At 56.6% G+C, this 23,024-nt stretch overlaps 1 protein-coding gene across 1 annotated transcript; it reads right to left on the bottom strand.

The window, feature by feature from the left end:
• Positions 1 to 869: 869 nt before the first annotated feature.
• On the bottom strand, positions 870 to 21,476 carry CYP26B1 (cytochrome P450 family 26 subfamily B member 1). Its single transcript, XM_067297231.1, has 6 exons — positions 21,236 to 21,476; positions 18,234 to 18,458; positions 6,163 to 6,438; positions 4,675 to 4,830; positions 2,616 to 2,897; positions 870 to 1,283 (listed from the first exon to the last, which is right to left on the bottom strand). Exons 1-6 carry the CDS (start codon positions 21,437 to 21,439, stop codon positions 891 to 893), a joined length of 1,536 nt encoding a protein of 511 aa, XP_067153332.1. The 5' UTR covers positions 21,440 to 21,476; the 3' UTR covers positions 870 to 890.
• Between the last annotated feature and the right edge of the window lie 1,548 nt (positions 21,477 to 23,024).

The raw sequence follows: 23,024 nt of genomic DNA, 5'->3' as shown, positions 1-23,024 counted from the left end.
GAACCGGCGTCCCCGCGCGTGGAAAGGGGCAGCGAGGGGCCGGGAGCGGGCCGGAGGCAACGCGGTGGACGGACGGTTACACGCAGGCCATGTAGCAGCAGCAGGCGACTCAATGAAAAAAAACAAAAAAGACAAAAAAAACCCAAAAGGGCCCCCCCCCCATCCCCACGCCCCCAAATTAAAAAAAGAAATAAAACGCACTCGTCCGAGACCTCGCTCCTGCTCTTCGAAGCGGCGGCACGGAGCTCGCTCGCCAAGGAAAGCCAAAAAAAAAAAAAAGGAAAAACCCAAACAAAAAACACGATCGAACAAACAGACAACTCCCCCCAACCCCCCCCCCCAGAAAAAAAACACTGTTATCACCAGCTAATTTAACACTGTTAAAAAAAGGATCAGATGCCACTGGAGGTCACGGCCATCCCTCAGGTTTGGCCAGAGCCTCCGGGCCGGATCCCAAGGAGACGCGCGGGGCAGCCGGACCTCTGGTCGCCAGCTGATTTCCGAAGCCTTTCCCGCCGTGCAGCGCTCCTCCTCGCAGCAGAAGTGTTTTATAGATATTTATATATATATATTTATAATATTTAGATACTGTGTATGGTCAGCCAGTCCCAGCTCTACTTGGGTTTTGAAATTCTTCTCCTTTTTCCGAACGGAACAAAACACGCGGCAACGACACCCCCGATCTGCTCCACGCCCCGCAGAGAGAGCAAGCGGTTTTGGCAGCTTCGCCGTCGGAGAAACCAGTCTCGACCCGGAGGGCCTGCAAAGTTAGTGACGTGGAGAAGCTTCTCGCGCCTCTCTTCCTTCTCTCCTTCCCTCCTTTCCTCCCCGTTGCCCCCACCCCCACCCCTCCATCCCCGTCCGCCCTTCCCTCGGCAGCCGGAGTGGGTCTACACTGTCGCCCCCAACATAGCATCTGTCTCCGTCAGGATCTCGTTCTGGTTGGAATCCAGTCCGAAGAATTTGACCTTGAGTCCGTCGACTGGATGGACCACGGGCACCAGCGTGATTTTGGGGAAAGTCCTGGTGGCGAGCTCGAAGCGGCTGGTGCTGGCCAGCTCGATGGCCAACGCCTTGAGGAAAAGCTTGGCCAGATGCTTCCCGAGACAGGTCCGTACTCCTCCTCCGAAGGGGAGGTAATGGAACCTGCCGTCCTTGTCTTCGGTTCGGCCCTGCCCGAAGCGGTCGGGGTCAAAGACGTCCACGTCCTTGAATACGGGCGCCGTGTCGTGGGTGTCCCGGATGCTGTACATGACGCTCCAGCCTTTGGGGATCTGAAAACCCTGCACAGAAGAGGGATGGGGGTGAAAAAAAAAAACAGGAATGGGTCAACCGTGCTGTAGAGGGACATGGGAGAAGACCGGGAGAACAAGATAAAGCAAAGGCAGCTGCTTTTTCTCATTTTCTTTGGGGTTACTACTGGTCTATACTGCGGATTTAAAAGAAGAACAGAGAGCCCAGTGCAAGGGGCTGCGAGATGGGAATCCTGGGTTTATTCCTGCCTCTGCTACCGGCCTGCTGGATGATCCCTCGCTATTTATTCACTTTGCGGTTGCTTGCAGGAGTTGCGCACCAGGAACCCCGTGGTGCTCGACTGCCACCGAGCAAAGGGAAACACTTTTTCTCACGTCCATGCCGTGCCCCGCGAGCCGTCCGGCCCTTCCCAGCGGAGCCGCGCAAAGTCCCGCAGCTCCCGTCACACCCCCGCCACATGTCAGCTCCACACACCCAAAGCACATGTCAGGGCCTGGGTGATGAGAAACGCGGTGGATTTATCATCCCCTGAGCACTTTAAAAGGTTTCCGACTCAAATCACTACATTAATAGGATTTACAGTGACAGCCAGGTCTCAAGATTTTGTTTTGCTAGTAGGAAATTCCATCTATGATGAGTAATCCGCCTGTCATCCGGCAGCCTGGAGATGCCCTTTGCAGTCAACCTTTCCCTGGTCACACCCCAGTTTAGATTTTTGGCTTCAAAGATTGTCACGAGTTGCTCGTTGAAACATCATGGTTGTCTCTTCTTTGACAGCCCAAACGTTTCTGTTCCCAGCCACGGGACTGAACCCTTTGCACTCTTGCAAACCCAGAGCAATTCCACCCACCGATTGCCAGCAGGACTTCACTTGTCCTCCCGGGGGTCTAGTCCAGGCTGGCCTGCTAAGCAGGCAAGGCCCAGGTCTTTGCGCAAGGCACAGAAGGATCTGCAAGATGCCGTTTTAGCAAGGTCGTGATGCAGCTGCATCCCAGAGAGAGCAACGCGGGGAGGCAGAGAGATTTTGGCATGTGTCTAAAACACAGTGGTACCCGCAGCAGCAAATATCTAGCCAGATCTTCCCCATCTCGCTCGTTTCCTCCTGCTCTCCCCCATATGGACTATCTAGAGTCTCTCGGCCTTTTCCTCCGAGGAGGGTCTCTCTCCTCTCCCTGCCCACCAAAACACACCAGATTCTGACGTTACTGAGACCCTTAACCCTCTGCTGAAGCTGAGCAATGGGTTCAAACATCACCTGGAGGACAGACAGGACATTGCGAGAGCGCTGGAGAACAAGGCTTTAAGAAGAGAAGAAAAAGGTGCAAGAGAAACGTTGGGGCCAAGGAGCAGCGAATACTCACATCCAGCTCAAAGGTCTGCAGAACCGTCCTGTAGCCCCCAGAGATGGGAGTGAAGAGGCGAAGCACCTCCTTGATGACGCAGTCCAGGTAGTAGAGGCTGTTGATGTTGTCCAGCCGGAGGGAGCCCTCGCAGATGCAGCCGTTGTGGAGGATGCCTTTGCTCCGCAGCTCCTCCCGCAGCTTCTCCAGGACCCGGGGGTGTTTGAGGAGCTGCATGATCAGAGAGGTGCTGGCGCTGGCTGTCGTCGCGTAGGCAGCAAAGATGAGCTCCAGGGTGCCGTCCTGAAAGGCAAGCGGGGAGCCAGCGTGAGGAACGGCAAGGAGGGGCGGACGTCAGGGCCAGACGCTCAGCGTGCCTCCTGCACAGCATGTCCCAAAGCAGGCACATGAGCGGTCTTGCGGGCCCCAGTCCCCTTTGTAGCCATCACTGTCACCTCCTGTCCCTCACCACTTCCCAGTGCTGCCCCTGCTCCCTATCTCACCCTATATCCCCTGTGAGCCTCCTGCCCACCACCTCTCCCTCCTCCAGGTGAGCTCAAAGCAGACCACAGGCTCCTGCCACGGCCGTTTCCTTCCCATCCACATCAATAGATGCCAGTAGTTGCCCCACTTCCATTCCCCTGCTTCTGCACCTTCCCATCAGCCTGGAGGGATGTCTGCAAGGGGCTGGGCAGCTCCCGGAGGGCAAGTTTCCCCCTCCTGCCAAGGCAGGACAACGCCAGATGGGCAAGTTCTCCTGGGGCTGAGATGTGACTGCTGCTGCCAGGTGGAGGAGGACAGCAAAATCACTCAGGGCAGCCCCGGCCATGCAGCATTACAGTTCTGGGGGGTTCCCTGAGCACTTCCCTGCCCCACTCTCCGCCCTGTCCTGCCTTTCCTGGGGAAAAAAGAGACACGCTATGGGCAGCAAGTGTCTGCTTCTCCCACAGGACTGGACACCTCACCTACGTGGGAGCTGTTTTTCCTATTAAAACGAGGAGACAAATCATCTCACCCTGCCACAGTGAGAGGCCCACCAGGGCATGTGAGAAGGTAGCCCAAGGCTCTGTGTGTCTACCTTGTCCTTAGCCACCCTTCCCAGCGGAGCTGCTCTGCCAGCCCTGTGGCTATGACCCGCATCGGGCCCCGCCAGGACACTGAAGGCATGGGAAAGCTATAGGGAAGTGGTGATCTACCATCGCCTCCAGCCCAGGCAGGGTCTGGACAAGTGACCAAGGGGCAGAGGACAGCTCCCGTGGTCCAGCGCTGGGGTCTGCACCCAACCTTTGCTCCCCAGCTGCAGCCAGATGCTGAACTGACAGCTGCAGAGATTTCCCACATGCTGTTCCCACTTGACAACTCTCCAGGCCCACCCCTCCCTTGCTGCAAGATCCCTTCTTGCTCGGCCACTACTCCGGCTGCCTAGTTTTGCCTGCGCTCAGGGGAAAGCGTGCACCTCTCTTTTCAGAGGGTGCCTTGTGTGAAACACTGGTCAATCAGCCACAGGGAAATTCCCGTAGAGCCTTGCTCAGAGTTAGCAACACGCTGGAGGGAGCAGAGGGCTGCAGAAGTAGGAGAAAAGTCCCTGTGGACGGCTCTTAACAGTGCGTGAAGGACAAGTTGTGTGGTCACCCCACTAAAGATAACCACCTGCTGAGGAGTCGTATGGCCTGCAGAGAAGCTACCATAAAACAAGACAGGTTGAGGGGTGAAGCTGGTCAGGGCGCGAAGTTTCAACAAGCTGGCAGGGTCTTTCAGTAGTCCCTGAAAATGTTCTTTAGCAAGGGCTGAGAGTGATTTGCCCTTAGGAAAACAACTGGCTTGGTGGCACCATGGCCCCCTGGACAAGGATTCGCCTGTAGCTCCAGCAATGCACCCTGGTCACCCCACTCTGAACGACTGTCTAGGATTGACCCACAACATTCTCCTTACACCAGCTTAAGCTTCACTCTTTGAGGAGTCCCTGCTCCAAGCAGAACGATGGCCTGGCAGAAGCAACGTGGCCATGCGGAGGAAGACCCAGACACCCGGTTAACTCTTCCAGATGACTATGGAGCCCAAGGACAGGGAGGATCTTTACCTTCAGCTCCTGCATGGTGAGCTCCTTGCCGTGCTCTTTGCCGCTCTCTATCAGGATATCCAGAGCATCGGCATAGTCCTTGCCCTGCGTGTTCTGCAGTTTCTCCTGGATGGCTTTCTCCAGCCCCTTCTGCAGCGTCTCTCGCGCTCGGATCCCCTGCAGAGCAAGAAGCCATCAGACCACTCAGGGCACAATGTTAGCACAGTCATCCCCGGCCTGTCCCAGGGCTGGCTGGTGATTATCAGTAACCAGAGACAAGGTCAGGAGGACACGGTCCAGGGAGCGTGACCAGGCGTGGTGGGAAGCCGGGGGTGACCCCCACGCAAAATTCCTTTGAGCTCAGAAGAACGTCAACCTGTCTCAGCAATACTCAGTCTGCTAGCCTGCTTCCAACTGCAATTGCAGATGCTCAAAGAGAAGTATAAAAATGCTGGAGTCGTTGCCTGCCCAGGAGGAGCAGGCCCAAAGCAGGCAAGATTACAGGAAAGGCTAATCAGCACCTACGTGCAAACGACAGGTCTGACATGGGAGCCCCAGTATTGCACCAATTCACATGCCTCCTCCTCACCCTGAGATTTAAGAAAGTCCCTGGGAAAATTCTCTCTCAAAGGAAACCAGTCAACTGGTCTGAAAGGAGCCTCTTCCCAAGAGCGTAATGGGCTTGCCAACAATTTTATCACCCGATCTCACTAAAGCAATTCCTCTTTGAGTGGAGCTGCACTGAGCTAACGTACTGCTGCAAAGGCTTTAAAAAGATGTGTCGGGGTCATTCAAGTGGTTAAAGAACAACAACAAGACGTGCAGTAGCAGTCTCAAAAATAATTTAAGAAATCACTTTTCTATAAGCAATTTTGCCCCAAAACTCAGGATGAAAAAATCCAAATTTTGACAATGTTTTTTGTTATTCTTTCATTTTGCATTTTATCCAAAAACTAGAAGAGTTCAAGGAATTAGGAGGTCCGCTGATCTGTTCTAGCCCTTTCAAAGGTAGAGCATCAGAAGGGTCACACAAACTAAAAAATATGGCAAAGTCACTTGTTACAAGTGGTGAAAATTACCCATTAAGTATGGATAACTCCCCATCGTATTTTCCATTGCATTGAACCATAGAGCACCTACCACTCCGAAAACCTATCTGAGATCAAGAGATGCTATACAGAGGATGAGAAGAGGCAGAAATCAGTATCTGGCTGTCTTGACATGTACTGCATGCCTCCCATAGTGAAAAAGTCTCGTCCCCACTGGTCTCAACCCCTTCGCTAATTAGCAGCCTCAGATTTATAGAGTCTCAGCCCTTCCTAGTCATGAAAGGATCTCCCTCTTGACTCTAGCAACACCGGACTTTGTAGCCCAAAATGAACCCACTTCTAGAAGTCATATGGTGAGGAGACATCCCACCAACAACAAAAAGATAAGAATTCAGCCACCGTCCCATTAGTCCCAGATCAGTGTTATCAGCTGGGTGAGGACTCAGCTCTGGTGTCTTACCCTCCTGTAGCCGCTGAAGGGCAGATCCACAGGCAAGGAGAAGACATTCTCCACGAACTGCTGGTAGACCTCGAAGAGCCGGTTGAGCTCCTCATCGGGGATGCGGAAACCCAGCAGGACGCGGATGGCCATGCGGAAGGTGAGCTTCTGGGTCTCGTGGTAGACGTTGATGGACTCCGGGTTGCTGCTCCAGGCCCGGAGGGTGTCTTTGATCACCAGCTGGATCTTGGGCAGATAGCTCTCCAGGGCCTCATGGCTGAAGATTTTGGAGAACACCTACAAAAGAGAGCAGGCACAGGTTTCTACACAGTCTGTACATCCTCCTCTTTGCCTTCTCTAATAACCCACTTCTGCCCATAAATACGGGCATCAAGGGCTTCCCGAGCTGAGTTCTGCTCATTGTCAAGAGTTGCTGATGTCTAAAATAACTACCAAAAAGGGCTGACAGAGAAACATTCTTCAAGGGAGACTCCCTAGGCTGATCCCCACCACAACCATCACAAGTACCTGGCAATAACAAGGTATCCCACAAGCCACCCTCCACCGGTGAACCAGAGACAGGGAGAAAACGATTCGTCCTGCGCACAACAGAACGGACAGAGCCGGCTTTCCCATAGCTCCGTGTCCCGCAGCTGGATCCCTTGGTGTCCGGCAAGGTGGGAGCTCTGAGTCAAGCTCATCCCACAATTTGGGTGCTACTAATACACCTTTTACATGTGGATTCTCTAGTGTCTAGTATTATGGTTAGGCATGCGCACGCACACGCATGCAAGCTTTTTACTCAATGGGAAGCACTGACAGTTTCTCTCATCTCCCCCGCCATCCTTCCTTAATAAATATAAAAAAAAGTACTAAAATAATTATTTTGAGGCCTTTAGGGTCTCCGGGAAATCTGGCTGAACTTAGACAGGGGTTCAAGTGTTATTGGGGGGAAAAAACAGGTCCGCCTGTAGGCAAACGCTGAGATCGCATACGGTTCACTTCCTTGGGAATCCAGGCTACAAACCGATGTCAGCAGACAGCATTAATTTAAGCTCTGTGAGTAAACACCGCGCCGAGCGGGCCTCCCCGGCTCCCCGACGTTACCGTCGGCTCGCCGCGGCGCTGGGGTCGGACCCGTCTGTCGCGCAAGGAGCGCAGCAATGCCAGGAATGTCCCCGCTCTCCCGTTCGCCCGCCCGCCCGCCCCGGATAACTCCACAGCGCGGGCTTTCATGCCGCATCCCCCCGCCCCCTTCCGCCGCATCCCTCCGCCAGCTTCCCATCCCAGGGCGCACCGGGCGGGAAAAGTGCTGTTTGTTTATTCTGCATTAACCTACGCGCGCACAGGGGCATGCACACACGCACCACCGCACGCCAGGTCTCTGGGAAAATCCAATCAAAACAGGCTCCGACGGAGGGTGCCGCGAGCCGTCGCGGCCTCCGCCGGCTCCCGGCGTGCCGGAGGAGGGGGGCTGCAAAGGACGGGCAGAGCCCGGCTTGCTGCAGCCGACGACAGAAAGCAAGAAAGCAAAGCCTGCCCCGGTCTTTCCAAGAGCGCCTAACCTTTGCGGAGCTGTAAATGTGAGAATTTCCTCCCCAGTCAGCACTCGGAGGGGAAGGTAACATTTTCCTGGCCGCGGCCCTGCGTTGCTTAACGCACGTCGTTCGCTCCGAGTTTGTTTGGTGAAATAACACCTCCGTCCCCTCCGAGCCCAGCCTGGAGGCTCGGCGAGAGCCGGCGCACGGAGAGGCTCTGCTCGGCCCGACCGCCGCGCCGCGGTGCCCCGAGACGGCGCTGAAACTCGTCACGCGCGGCCCGGATGAATGAACGGGAGGAAAAATGAACGAGCGGAAAAACGAACGAGCGCCGGCAAGGCGGGAGACGGGGCCGTTTCGCCCGCTTTCCGCCGCCGCTCCGCGCATCACGGGAGTTTCGCTCGGGCTGTTTTTAAGCCGGGAAAGGGCAGCGCCGCGGCTCCGGCGGACCTGCCGGCCTATGTGCGAGGGGGCGGGAAAGAAGAGGAAAAAGCCAGAAGAAAAGCCGGAGGGACTAAACCCTGCAACATGGCTCGCTGCGCCACCGGGAAGGGAAAAACAAGCGTGGGCTGCTTCCAGGAGCCAGGAAAAGAGCCATTTCCCCGGCAGCCATGCCGGGGCCGTCAGGCTTTGCCGGGGCACCGGCCAGAGGAAAGCTGGCCGACGCGAGCGGTTGCTGGCACCCCGAGCCACGGAGCCACGGGCACCAGCCAGGTGCTGCTCCGCGGCCGGCGAAGGGACCGCGTGCCGAAGTCTCCATCCCCCTGGCGCCCAGCCTCCGAGCCGCCCATCCAGCCTGGATGCGGGAAGGCAGGAGTTGGCCCCCGGCTGCCAAAAAGGGGGAGCACTCAGCTTTTGGGGTGGAGTGGCAGGTTTTGGGGTTTTTTTTCTTTTTTCTTTTTTTCTGCTCTTTCTCGAGCCGTCCTGCGGCAAAGGCGGCGGCGCGGGCCCCGGCGACGCTCCCGGCTCCTCGAAGCGCCACCCCGGCTCGCAGCCTGCGTGCTGCGCGCTGCCTAATCCCAGATGTCAGCGGGTCCTTCCCTCGCCAGACACAAGTCTGGATCCCCTTCCAGTCACCTCCAGTTCAACCCTGCATCTTTCCAGTTGATTAAAAAGGAGGAGAAGGCAGCCAACTTTCCCTTACAAACCGCTGCCGTTTTCTAGCCTAAAATTCCTGCGCCCTCTAGTGAACTCGAGCTGAACATCTCAGCCGCTTCCCGGCTCCGGAGCAGGAGGACAAGACGAAGCCGAGGTGGATCGGAGCGAAACAGTGCTCTGGAGCCTGCCGAGAGCTCTGCGATCCACGGGGAGAGAAGGTCTCCCAGGCCCGGCCAGCAGGCAACAAGGCAGCTTGCAAAGGACCCTCTGCAGAGGCTGGAAGAAGCCCCAATTTGTTATGTTTCGATTTGTCCTAAAATAGACACGGGGACACATTTAATGATTTATTCTGGCCGCGGGCATCTGTTCACCCCACGCGTTACACTAGCACCCTGCACTCGGTGCTAGCGCAATCCCTCAGTTCACCAAGAGACACCGCCACCCAGAGAGCCCTTCTGAATCCATCTCTGCTTGCGACGGGAACGGGATATTTCAAGATTTATAGCCTTCCTAAGGCAGAAGATGCCTTCCCAGTGTCTCAACTCCCTGGATGCCCCAGAGAGGTCCAGATTCACGTGCCAAGGATGGCCTCTGGTCCTGGTTGCAGAAGAAGACCCCAGCCCCGTTCGTAGCTATTCTGCAAACCTCACCGAAGAGGAGAAGACGTTCAAGGGAAGCGCCTTGAACCCGCAGCATTTTCATGCTTAGCGAAGGCTGCGTTTAGCGGCTGGCCTAGGGAGTAATTAGCAGTGACGATGCATTTCATGGAGGAAAGCTGCACTTTGGGATTAGACACCCACAGCCTCATCCGACACATGACAGTCGAGGAGAGCGCAGCTCCTCTGCGCTGCCTCCCCTCTCCCATTCGGAGCTGCTGGCCCTAAAAATGAAGACGCTTTTGCCACGCTAACGTAAAATCACACAGAATCACAGAACATTTGAGGTTGGAAGGGACTTCTGGAGATCATCTAGTCCAACCCCCTGCTCAAGCAGGGTCACCTAGAGCACATTGCCCAGGAATACTGGCTGGAAGACACTTGCATAAACCAGTTTGGCACCAGCACTTGGCTTGGCTGGCGTTACGTGTCGAAGAAGCATCCAAAGCAGCTTCTCAACCTTGGAGACACTCTATTTATGCATGTGTTTCAAAGGCCAGGTGATATTTGCCCCAACCCTGCCCTGTCACCGCATTATAACAGACATCTGCCTTTCTCTACAGCATCAGACACTGACACTGCCAGGCATGGATCCCACCGGCATGCTCCAGTGGTCTCATGAACCTTGACATTTTGGGATCAGGCTGCAAAGTCCCATGGGCAAGAGGCTGTGCTGGAGCCAGGAGCACAAGTGAAGGGGAAACACGGTGAGCAGGTTGTGGGGACAACTCCACCAGGCACAAGTCCCGCAAACAGCAGCAGATGACCTCTGCAAAGTCCCACTGTGGCTGCTGCTGGGACACCCTGCGACCTGTTTTTAAAGGACTTCTGCCTTTCACAGCAGCACAGCAAAGACCTGGATCCTTCCCTTCCCCATGCCCTGACAGGCTGGGAGATGGAGCACATCTGCTCACACTGGGATTTAACCAAAAACTCAGAGTATCTCCCTGCTCCACAGTTTCTTGCCATTCTCCATCACGGGAGGAATCTAGGGCTATTTAAAAGGAAAAGCCAAGAATTTCAACTCCTGACCACCCAAAATGAGCAGCTTTGGGTCTGCACGTCAAAGCACAGCTTTGCTGCAGGAAGGGTGCAGGCGCGGTGTCTCCGGGGGAGCTGAACGCAGCAGCCTCTCCCAGGGAGAAATGCAAGAGCCCTACGGACACTGCAATCCATCTGCGAAGGGAGTCTGGTTACAGTATCCAGAGTCACAAATTCCAAGCAGAGGCTATTTCTCCAAACTAGACCCAGCTGGGGAAAAAAAAAAAAAACAGAGTGAAACAGTCCCCTTTGCAAAAGGCAGTTTCACCGAAACGCGAATGATTCACAAAAAAATGCGCTAGACAAAAATGGAAAGATGGTTTCAACATCCTTGGGCCAAGTTATGATTATTTTAGGCCCTTCAGTGCTGCTTATACCCTTATTTCTTTTTCTTTTTTTAATTTTTTTGAACTTAAGGTCTATGAGAAATTCACTGGGTTGTGAACCAGCCTGAAGAAACCTAAGGTGAACTCTGCTGCCTCTGAATGTCTGGGTTTGCAGGAGGGAGAGAGGGGGGCCCACAACGAGCATCCGGCCCTCCAGGCTTTAAAAACCGGACCGTGCCGAGAGAGGCGATGCGCCTTCATCCCGTGCATCCCCGGGGATGCAGCATCCTGCTCCCCTAGACCAGGACGGTTAAATCAGGGAGAAAAGAGGCCAGAAACCCACGTAAAAACCCTTTAGCCCTTCGCTCCCCTCTACCCACCTGCCTGGGCCCTTTCCCCAGCAGCAGCTAAAAGCACGCAGCAATCAAAGTCTCCCTCTGTTAAGCCAAGCTATTACCCTGACCTTAACCTCGCGCAATAAAGTCAGTCCTATTTTAGCCTCGAACCCCAAGCGCGTAACCTTGGCAGAGCCGGTAACCCGCGCGGGTACGAAGCTGCCGGCTGGCGCAGCTGCAAGGCCACCTGCGGCTGCGAACGCTAAATTAGCTCCCCGACGCCGACGCGCGTCGGGGCTGTGCCGCGCGGCTAACGAGGCGCCCCGGGGCCCCAGCCCAGATGGAGTCTTTGATTATTTTGTATATGTTATAAATGCATATTTTCTATTCCACAGCTGGCTTCGCCAGGCGCACTTGGGCCAGGAGCTTCCTGCTACGTCTCCGAGACACCAAGCTGGGCCAGGCTGGCAGAGCATCGCTGTTAAATGGGCTGCAATGCCCGCGGTAGGTGGGAGAGCGGGGAATGAGCACGACACTCTACATCTATCTCAGCACCGTCCCCCCCTGCAAAAATGCAAAACCTGCCTTGCATCTCAAAAGAAGCAATGCCGGCACCGGCCAGATGCAACCGGCTCCGTTCAGCAGTGTGGACTGTTTAGCCCTCGTTACTGGGCTATCTAACCACACTGCAAGTCTTCAGCGTGTAGGCACAACATCTCTGAGGTGCCCTTGTCCTTCTCCCCGCATTTATGCATGGGGAACCAAGATATTCAGAGACAGCAGAGTCCACCTTAGGTTTTGTCACCGCTCCTCAAGGGGGAAATCAAGCACAGAGCGGGGAAAGAGAGGAAGAAGGAACAGGGAGCAAAAGCACCAGCACGCACAGTCCCAACCCTTCACGCAGGATCAGCCTTCCTCGTATCACCCCTGAGAGCATTGCTCCAGCAAAGGGAGGGAACACCACATTAAAGAGCGGTGTGGCAAAGAAACAGGAGCCACGTCCAGCCAGAAAGGCTGATCTGAAAGGTCAGATCAGATGGCTGGAGAAACCCAACTGGCCAAGCGGATGCTGCCTTTGGCGAGGACAGACCGAAGGAGGAGAAACGTTAAGAGAAAAGTCCCCTTTTTTTTGGCTCCTGCATCCTCCTGGAGCGGAGAGGAAGGACCGGAGCTGGGGATCCCCACGTGTTTAAGACACCCGCAGCACCCGCCAGGAGCTCTCCTAGAGAGGAAGCAGCACTTGGCAAAGGAACCAGCTTCAAGTGCTCTTCACAGGGGATGTTCAGACCTCACTCCTGCTAAGTGCTCCGTGTCGTCTGATAGCAGAGCGCAGCGGGATGGGAGGCAGAGCTCGAGAGGGAAACACCCCCCGTACGGGGCAGCCCACTCCATCCCAAGGGCAAAATAAATATGCCATGCTGAGCATGCATCATCTCCTGGCAAAAATAGGAGAAAACGCTTGGAAAAGCGCTTCCTCCAGCAGCGGGGAAATTACCCTAGCTCTGCCTACTCGTCTGGTGCCAAAATCCTAAGCAAGGCCTTGCAAGACCTCAGTTGATCATATGGGGATGAGCACACGTTGCACGGTGCAGAGGTGTTCCTGCTTAGGAACACGCAAGCTCCTGCGGACTATTAATGAGGCCTCTTCTGGGCTTTCTAAGCCCAGGGAGGAGATGAGAAGGGCAGAGGTGACCCAAAGCAACCAGAAAAAACTGAGGAGAAGAAAGCTTAAGAGGAAGCTAGCTGACAGAGAGATAAATCTGATGGTAGAAGTGCCCCCTAAGAAATAAAGTAGATCACCATGAACCTGATACAAAGCCCCCAGATCCCAGAGGGGTGAACGGGATATTACTAACCAAAACTAAGCAGGTTGCTCAAGCTTCCTGGAAGGACAGAGTATGATATGGTAGAAAACAGAGCTAGACGAAGACAGCGCAGGATGGATCCTCAGCCTGAAAAGCTCTCCTGGACCTCTGGGATTCCTTCTTGGTGCCCCCCATCGCCTCTCCGGACTGGAGCCAGGATCCGCAGAGCCACCCGTTGCATTGCAGAGCGTTGGCAGTGCCACCGAGCAAAGAGCATCGAAGCCAGAGCACGGGTTTTATTTTCTGCATGCCCCGCAGGGCCTCCAACATGTTCAGGTCTAGAAGATGTGGACGGGTGGAACGGCCTACGTTTAGAAAGGTTCACCTCACAGGATATCTACACGGCTCCCGGTATGCAACCCAACTCAGTCACTGCTACTGCTTTTCAAAGCATACTTGGAGCTTGCAGGGCATTTTGGGGTGGAAGGCGCTACGAAAAACGCAAGAACTTTGTATTTCAGCCAGGAGCGGCTGCACCTTGCTTTTTTTTTTAATCCGTCGGAATTACTCTGGATTTACACCGGCGTAGATGACAGCGGTATTGGTCTAAAGTCAATGAGCCGATTGAGCCGCCAAATTCTTCACCGAGACCGCGGTCGCGAGCCCTCCTAAATCAACGAAAGCCTTTTCCCCGACTCCGGCGGCTTTCGCCCGCCCGTTAGAAGCCGCGGGGCTAAATCCGGCCGCGGAGCGAACGGGTGCAGCCCGGCACAGACACGCGCTGAAAAGGCGCTGGAGCGGCGCCAGCTCGCGGAGCCTGGACTCCAGCCCTCCCCGGCGGACGGGCTGCGATTTCGGGGGGCTCGGCCGCGAGGGGCCGACCTCTTCCTCGCCGGGAGGTTTGCGAGCCGCGCCGAGGCTCGGCGGGGATGCCAAACCTTCCAGCAGCCGGGATCGGGGCCCTTTTAGCGCGAAAGGTCCGTTCCCACCGCCGCCTCCGATTCCTCCTCCTTCCTCCTTCCTCCTCCTCCTCCCTCCCCTCTCCCCCTTCCCTCCCTCCCCCCCCAGCCCTGCCCACAGCAGCTGGTTTATATTTGGTTGTAAATTTATGGCCCCTTTTGTGTTCTTAATCCTCTTGCAAACTATATTAAAGCCTCAGACCTTTCTACTTGGTGCTAATAAGCTCAACACTTGCATGCCTCCGAGGCAGAACATTAATTGTGGTGTGTTAATGAATGATGTAGCTTTGGACAGTGAGACAAAGCAGGCCGCGGCTCTGCACCGCTGTCTGCTTCCTCCCCGAGCCGCCGGGTCGAGGACGGCTACCCAGCCCACGGCCTGCTTTTATTTGATTCTTGCTTTTTTTCGGCCAGCTGTGCCTATTTTGGGACTACTAGGCTGGAAGAGAGCAAGGGCCCGGCGCATCCAGCAGCCCGCTGCCAAGGCTGGACGCTCCCGAGGAAAGTCTGACTCCCACCTCGCCCCGGCACCGAAATACGCCCTCCTCCGCGGCATCGCGTATCCCGCGAGGAGAAACGCCTTCCCGGCACCAAGCGGTCGCGCGTCCCCGCCACGGCCGAGCTACCGAGATGCTGGGTCACCTCCCGGCGCCGGGAGCATCCCCTGGTCCTGCTCGCTCCGCTCCCGCTGGCCGTAAACTCGATAAAAGCAGAGGCCACGCTGTCACGTCACCTCCGAGGAGGTCACCTCCCTCTCCGCTACAAGCTGCGTTGACCCCGTTGATCCACGCTTCCAGAAGACACGTGGGCGAGCCGGGAGCGACTGCTCCCATCTCGCTGCGGCGTCACGGGGAGCCGAGTTTGGCCCGGCAGATGTCCAAAAAGGACAGATCCAGGGCAAGCCGTGACGCCCGAGCGGGATCTAGGGAGAGCCACAATCTCCAAGGAGAAGGAGCAAGCCGCCTTCGCCGCAGCGACTCTTTCCCTCGCACCTTACGGCGGGCTGCTCCCGCTCCGACATCGGCACAGACCCTGCGACCCTACAGCGGCAGCAGCCTTTGGGAGATATTTATCTCCGGAGGGAGGGTTTCGTCGCTTTTGTTTACTGCTTGCAATCTGCTCTTTATCTAGCGGCTTCATCTCAGGCCAAGGACGGAGCCAACTTTGATGGCATCGGCACTAAAGCGAGGCGCCTGCAAGCGCCGCCGGCTCCGTCCTCGCCTCCCGCCCAGCCGTCGCGTCCCTGGGCAAAGCTGACTTTATGTGCAGAAGCCCCTCTCTAATAAAGATCGGAGAGTTCATCTCCCAAAAGGGGGGGAAGCTTTCTCCACTTTACATTAACTTTGGCAGCTTCCTGCAGGGGAGCGTTAATAAATAGGGCACAGGAAAGCCGAAAGCTGCCGCAGTTACCGGCCCGTTAATCCTGCTTTGTTCCTTCTTAGCACTTTTCACACAACCATCTCCGAGCTCTTTATCCACACTTAAGGGATTAAAGTCTCCCGTATGCCGGGGATAGAGAAGAGGATATTCACCCACTTCAGGGAAGAGGGGATTGAATCCTTACAAGATCCTGAAGGGAAGCTGAGACAGGAAGACAGCAAACCTAGGAGAGCTCCAGAGATGGAGCCACCTCTGATGCCATCACCACCGCGGGCAAAGCAGCCTGCTGCGGATCCGGCTCAAGATCTCTTGCAACAGTTTGCTGGTCAGTACAACTCTGCTAGCTCAGAGGAAGATGACCAGGACCTGTGGCAGATGGTGACCTTGTAAGTGGTGGTGGAACAGGAGCTAGAGATGGCTCCAAAGGGTCGAGATGTTGAAGTGGATGAGCACCGCAGGTCTCGTGCTCCACTCATCCTTGGGCCAGCACACGTCCTGCCCTACAAGCGGCCTTGGGAGACATTATGTAGGACCAGCAAGACCAGCTCTCCAGGAAAGCGAGCTTCAGGGAGAGCAAAGGGTCAAGCTGGGAGAAGCAGAATAAAAAAAAACGCAGTCTGGGAGGCTGATGGAGCTCCACAGAGAAAGACCCACAACGCTTTAAGTTGAATTTTCAACCACTTAGAAGAAAGTTTTCCCGCAATTGCTATTGCTTTTCTCCATGTAGCCTTCAGATTGTTCCTAAGCTTGTAATATTTTGCTTTTGTCCTAGCACCGTTTTTACGGAAGTCTGTCTGAAAACCATTGCCCTCTGCCAAAATATTCCCTCCTCGGTTCCCCGGCAGGTTGAGGGGAAGGAACAGACTGGGTACGTAAGAGAAAGCTTTCAATTGAGAAGGAGCAAGAGAAGCCATTCCAAGGAGCAGGCTGTAAAACTAATCTTAAGTCTGGGCTTTCCTCCTGGTACCTCTTACGGTATCAATAGCAGGATGAGGAGAGTTAAAAGTTATCGCCGTTTAATAGCACCAAAGGGTCAGGACTAAAGGAACTCGAAAGGCACCTGTAATTTCTGCCTCTAGAAGACACCTGGCCTGGAAAATGTTTAATCTGGTAAAAATCTGCAGCATCCCGGCCCCGCTGATCCTAGTAAAGGGCTTGCTCAGAGAGGCGCCGGCGGGAGCACAAGTGTTTGGCGGGTGCACAAGGCTGGGCTCGGGTTTGCGATGGTCAGCGCTGGGGTCTTAATCCCACGGGAGGGTCATCCCGGGGCAAAAATTCGTCAGAGTACCTGTTCTCAGGAGGTTTTAGCCGCCTCTTAAACAGGGAGCGGGATCCCGGCCAGTTTGGCATCCCGCACGATGCCAAGATCGGGAAGCCAGAAGGGTTTCGATGAGGAGAAACCAGCCCTGCTTCCGTGGGCGCGGGAAAACGGGAAAGCGTTTGGGGCTGAGAGCCTGGACTCAGGTCACACCTCCAGGTGCGACACGGTTCCCAGCAGGTAAAAACGCAAAAATGAGATAATCGGGTGGAAGCGTCGAGGGAGAGAAGCTTTTCCCCTCGCTACGGTGCCACTCTTGCTCCTTTCCGATGCCGGCAATTCCCGGCCGAGCGGCGGTACGAACGATGGGACCGCAGAGGCCAGGGCTCCCTTCTCCGCCACGCCGCTCCCGCGAGCCCGGCTCTCCCCTCCCGCCCCAGCGCCTTCGCCCGAGGTCTAACCGCTGCGGTTTGAGTAGCGATCTCAACCCGGGGGCTTGAGCTACCCCTTTGCAAAAGAGAAACGGTCTTTCCTTGCAGAAGATGGGAGAAGAAGAGCTTGTGGTGGAGCGATTTGTTTTGGTAGGGATTTTATAGAAATATATCCCCAGAATAAGAAATCTTGCTAGAGCATAGACAGAGGCAAGGGTCGGAAGAGCCTCCAGTGGGTTTTTTTAGCCCTACTTTCTACGGTTTTCTGAGCTAAAGACACATACAGGAGGCAAACAGGGATGGAGGAGTCCGGCAGGGAGCCCTCGAAGCGCCACCGTGTCCCACCGCGAAAAAGCAAAGTTGGGGACAGGCCCATGGGGCTGTACCCCACGAACAGCGGCAGCTTTAGCATCTTCGCGGCTCCCCGACTCTGCTGCCAGCCCCGGACGAAGCCGGGAGAGGTTTGTGGCAGGGCTGCAAAAATACTGCGCCAGCCCGAGCTCCCTCACGTCACCCGTCGCCTGGTGCCACCGTGCCAACGTGGATCGCTAGCACAAACCCTCCCCTCAATGCCGGGTTCCCCCCCGACTATGCACCGATTTTCACGCCGCTGGGGTGTCCCCAGCTGACGATCCAATCGCCGGGTTCCCCTAAATTTACTGCGATGCTCAACGCAATGACGGGACTAGCGAGCCAGCGTGAGGCTGGAGGGGGTGTCCCCGGAAAAACCCTGCCAGGGGCTGTAGGTGGTGGTGGGGGGGGGGGGACACATCGTGCAAACAGCAAAACTCCCCGACGGCGCCGCGGCTCGCCGCCGCCAGCCCCCCCCGCGGCCCGCAGCCGGCGTGGGCCCTCCCCTAGAGGGGCAGGGAGGCGTTGCCCTTTTAAGAGCGCTCCGCGGCTCCGCGCGGCGTTCAGGTTACCGCAGCGCAGGCCACACGTGCCGCCGGCTGCGGGGGGGGGGGGCGGGGGAGGCGGCGGTGTGGGGGGGGGGCGGACAGCCGGCTCCTCCCCCCGCGGCGGTAAGCGGCGGGGAAGCCCCGTCTGGGCCCCCCCCCACCCCCGCCCCTTTTTAGCCCGCCGCGAGGCCATCGCCCTTTTAAATTCCTCAAAGGCCGATGGCGCGCCGCGCTGCGGCGCGCGCGCGGGAACTCCGCCGCGTTCCACGGCGCGCGGCGCCCACGTGCGTGCGTGCGCGCGCGCGGGGCGGGGAGGGGAGGGGGGGACGGTCACGCGCGGGGGGGGGGGGAAAGCGGCGCCCCTACCTTCCTCTTGTGCCGGTGGATGTCGCCGATGGAGTTGGCGACGGTGTTGGGCCCCAGCAGCATCCGGGTGCTGCGCGGCCACTCGGTGCTCACCAGGTGGTGCTCGCCCATGAGGATCTTGCGCACGTTCTCCGCGCCCGTCACCCGCACCAGCGGCCGCCCCAGCAAGTGCGTCTTGAACACGTTCCCGTACTTCTCGCGCCGCGACGACTGGAAGCAGGAGCCCTGCGTGGGGACGGGGACGGGGAGATTTGGGTGCAAAAAAAAAAAAATTAAATTAAATTAAAATAAAATAATAAGGTTTTCGGTGCTGCGGTGCTCCCGCTGCTTCCCCCCCCCCCCCCCCGGTGGCTACTAGCCAGGGCCTATTAATAGAAATTACTCCAAGAGCAGCCGCCGCGTTAGATTTATTATCTTTTTTTTTTTTTTTAAGGCAAGCTCACCCAAAGTGAAAACAGCAAAGAAATTGGAAGGGGGGGGGGGCTCGCTATTTGCACCCTGTGGCCGCGAGGAGGAGGAGGAGGAGGAAGAGGAGGACAGTGCCTCGGGCAGCTTTGGGGGCGGCCTCAGCGGACGGGGGTGAGCGAGGGCTGATTTAGGAGAGGTTTGGGGTGAGGGTAGAGTTTGCCGGGGGGGGGGACTCAACCCCTGGGGGCTTTGCTGTGATGGAGGGGGGGGGAAACACCCAGCGCTCTTTAGGGTATAAAAGTAACCTTCCCAAATAGGGGCGATCCGGAGCGACTCCCAATTTCAAAGCTCCCCCTCCCCTCCACGGGCCGGTTTGCGGAGCCCTCGCCCGGCTGCTGCCGTCGGGACCCCCCCCCCCCGGCCGGGATCCCGGCGTCGCTTTTGGGGCTCTGCTAGTTAAACAGCGGCCGATGTTACGGTCCCACCGGCCCGGAGTCCCCCCCAAAATTCACCTCTGCCCTGCATCGCCGCTGATTGCATTCAGCCGGGTCTTTCCCCCTCCCGCAAAACAAGCCCTCGGGGAGCCCCAGCGCCTGCCTGCCCCTCTTCCTCCCGTTCCTGCTTTTCCTCCTCTTTTATTTCAGTTTTACCTTTACCCCTCCTGGCACTGCAGAGCGTTTTAACCTTTTTTTTTTTTCCCTTCTTCTTCTTTCCCCCCCTCTCTTTTTTCTCTAAGACTGAATTTACTTGAAAGGCTGCAATTTGCCTAAGTAAGTCTGCAGATCCTGGAGGGTTTTAATAACTTTCCCACATGCTCCGAGGGCTTTTGTCAGAGCGGAGCCGTATGGAGCCGCTCGGGGGGAAAAAAAATAAATAAATAAAAATAAATAAATAAATAAGAGCCGGGCTCCGGCCCCGGCACCCGCGGCCCCTCCGTCCCCCCCGTAACGGGGGAAGCGGCCGCCTTCGGGGGGGGCTCCCCACGGCCCGCGGAGGGGGGGGGGCTCTTCCCCCCCTTCAACACAGCCCCCCGGGGGGGGGAAAACCGCTGCGAGCATTGTAGCTACGCAAAGCGGTGTTGGGTCCGAGTGTGTGTGTGTTTATTTTGAAACAAAAGCGCGGTTGTGAATGTCAGATGTTCAGGTGACCCTGTTTCTTGATCTGCGTAAATATAATTAAAGTCCTTTTTGTGGCATTAATAAAGAGTTATTTGTACACCATTTCCAGGGCAGCACAAAGAGGACCTTTATGTGGGAGAAGTTTCGAATGGAGTCCAATTTATACAAAATTTTGTATTTTTAGCCCTGGACTCTGTTTGGATGGAGCCTGTGGAAAAGCGAGAACCCTTTTCTGGTCCCCCTGTAAAAATCTGATAAATTTCTTTAAAAAATAAAGCACTATTGAGAGCGTGCCGTTAACCCCTTCGGCGCTGCGGGGCGGCGGCGCGGGGCCGCCGCTGGCTGCGCGGGAGCCGGGCGGGCGCGGGGCGCTGCGCGGGGGCGCGGGTGCGCGCAGCCTGCGCGGCGCGGGCAGCGGAGCCGCCGCGGGCTCCGCCGTCCCCCCCCTGCGAGCCCGTCAATGAAACCCGACCTGCGCCAGCGGGAGCATCCTCGCACGGCTCCCGTTTGCTATTTTTTGAGCCCGGTGCGGGGAGCGCGGGGGGGGGGGGAGGATTTATTTATTTTTTAATTTTTCCCCGCGGGTTTCCCCCCCCTCCGAGGCGCCGGGAGAGGCCCCGCTGCGCCCCTCACCGTGTCCCCTTCGCCCGGCCGCGGCTGCCCACCCCGAGCGGGGCACCCCTCGCCCGCCGGCTGCCTCCTCTCCTCCGCTTTTTTTCTTTTCTTTTCTTTTTTTTAATTTTTGGCAAACACCCTCTCGCGACGCGGTCCGAGGGGATCCCGCTCCGCCCGGCGCTGTTCAGCACTTAGCGAGGTTAATCCCGGGTTAATCTACCGATTACCTTCGCGGGCTTCCCCCGGAGCCCGGACCCGAGCCGGGAGCGCTGCAAACCCCGAGCCGACGGGCGGCAGCAGCCCCGGGCCGCGCCGCTTCCCCGCCGGCTCCCGGGCACCCCCAAAATCGCCCCTTTCCACGGGCAAACAGAAAGCCGGGGGGAGCCGCGGGGAACCGGCTCCCCCCCGCCGCAGCGCGCCCGGCAGCCCCTCGGCCACGTCGCCCCCGGGGCTAATTCCCACCCCCGGGTTATTTCTGCAAGGATTTCGGCTGGAGTGGGGGGGGGATTTTTTCCCAGAAAGGGAGTTTTGGGGTTTTTTTTGCCGGCTCGGGGGGTGAAAGCCCCCGGCCCTCCCCGGCGCCCCCCAACCCCAACCCCCCCCCCCCCCCGGGCGGCGAGCGGAGCGCGGCGGCCGCCCCGCGCCCAGCCGCTCCGGGCAGCCCCGGCCCCGCCGCCCCCGGCCCCGCTGCGAGCCCGCATGATGCAATCGCAAACCCAGGGCAAAAAGGAAAAGAAGAAGGAGAAAAGAAAGAAAAAAAGAAGAAGAAGAAGAAAAGAAGAAGAAAAAGAACAAAAAAAAAAAAAGAAGAAGCAGCCGGTCCCAACCCACCTTCCAGGGAGGGAAGGGAATCCTCCTTACCTGCAGGAGCCAGTGGAAGGTTTCGCCGATTAAAGGGAATCCCATAGAGCCTTTAGGGATTGGTAGCTTGCAGGTTTTGTCGCGGGTGGCAGCCCAGCGGAGCTGCCACAGCTGTTGGGATACGGCCAGCAGCAAAGTCAGTGACACCAAGCACGCCGCGAGGGTAGCCAGTGCCGAGACGAGATCAAAACTTTCAAAAAGCATATTTGGAAGAAGGAGGAGGAGGAGGGTGGGGAGAGAAACAGCCCCTTGACAGGCACCACACTCGCACCCACACACACGCACGCACGGGGGGGGGGGGAAAAAAAAGAAAAAAAAGAAAAAAAAGAAAAAGAGGGCGATTGCAAAGCGCCCGCTGAGCCTGCCTGGGGGGTCCCGCTCGGGGAGGGATGGGGCAGGTTGGGGGGCTGGGGCTCCCCCCGCACCTCCGGCAGGGCAAAAAAGCAGCAGGAGGAGAAAAAAAAAAAAGGCAAAAAAAAGTGTGTGGGGGGGAATCAGTTTCTCCCCTGCCCCTCTCTGAAAACTTTGTTCTTGTTTAGAATAAACTTGACAGAGTGACACAGGCGGGGAAAAAAAAAAGAAACACACACAGCACGGAAAGAGGGGAAAAAAAACAACAGGAGAGCCCCCCCCAAAAGAAGGGAGGGGGGGCGTACAACTGAATAGTCAAAAACTCAAGAAAAAGAGTGCAGCAAAAAAAAAAAAAAAAACCCGGAGGGGGAAAAAAAAAAAAACACCCCAAAGAGTCCAAATGCAGATGCTCTGGATCTCGCTTGCTTTCAATGCAAGCCACACACACCAAAAAAAAAAAAAAAAAAAAAAAAAGGAGCGAGAGAGAGAGAGAGGGGAAAAAAAAAAAGGAGCGAGATTTAAAAAAAAAATTAAAAAATCATAAAATAATTCAGCAAAGACCTGGAGAGATGGAAGAATTAAATAGCTATATATATATGTATCTATACACACGGAGCGAGACAGATCGGTTTATATCGCTATCTATATATATATATATAAATATATCTCTATAAATATGTGTGTGTGTGTATATATATATGTATATTTTATATATATATATATATATATGTACACACACGCTGGTTATTTGTTAGCCCCCGAGTTTTCACAAGATTTCGGCAAAGAGGGAGGCAGGGCTGCTCTCAATGTGAGTTTGAGTAAAAAGGAAAGTCAATGTGTTTATATAGAGGCGGGGAAGCCGGGCTGGGCTCGCCGCCAGCCCGGCTGCTCCCCCGCACACCCACCCTCACTTCAGAGGGCTCCGGGGGAGGCGGGCCGAGCCGGGCGGACGCGGCGCTGGAGCGTGCGAGCCCTGGCCCCGCGCCCGCCGCGCCGCCGCACGGTCACGCCGCGCGCCTCGGCCTCCTCCTCCGCCTCCTCCTCCTCCTCCTCCTCCTCCTGCCGCCGCCGCCGTCCGCACCTACGGCCTGCGGAGAGACAAGCACCGCTCAGCGCCGCCGCCCCCCCCCCCCACTCCGCAGGGGCTGGCAACCCCCCCATACACACACACTTCATGGTCTGCCCCCCCCCCGGCCACGGTTGCCCCCCCTGCAATGATTCGCCCCCCCCCAACATTTGCCCCCCCGCAATGATTCGTCCCCCCCCATGATTTCTCCCCCCCCCACCATGGTTGCCCCCCTGCAATGATTCGCCCCCCCCCCCAACATTTGCCTCCCTGCAATGATTTGCTCCCCCCATGATTCGCCCCCCCTGCAATGACTTGTCCCCCCATGATTTTCCCCCCACCATGGTTGCCCCCCTGCAATGATTTGCCCCC

The sequence above is a fragment of the Apteryx mantelli genome, chromosome 5 (genome assembly GCF_036417845.1).
Source record: "Apteryx mantelli isolate bAptMan1 chromosome 5, bAptMan1.hap1, whole genome shotgun sequence".
NCBI lineage: Eukaryota > Metazoa > Chordata > Aves > Apterygiformes > Apterygidae > Apteryx > Apteryx mantelli.
Note: the sequence above shows the minus strand (reverse complement) of the source record. Positions and strands in the feature narration are given on the sequence as shown.

What these genes read in the sequence shown, in the direction of transcription:
- CYP26B1 (XM_067297231.1), bottom strand. Translation starts at nt 21,439, where the DNA reads ATGCTTTTTGAAAGTTTTGATCTCGTCTCGGCACTGGCTACCCTCGCG. An exon ending in CCTTCCACTGGCTCCTGCAG is followed by an intron (nt 18,459 to 21,235) that starts GTAAGGAGGATT and finishes GTCCCCACGCAG; the next exon opens with GGCTCCTGCTTCCAGTCGTC. An exon ending in CCTTCAGCGGCTACAGGAGG is followed by an intron (nt 4,831 to 6,162) that starts GTAAGACACCAG and finishes CTTGCTCTGCAG; the next exon opens with GGGATCCGAGCGCGAGAGAC.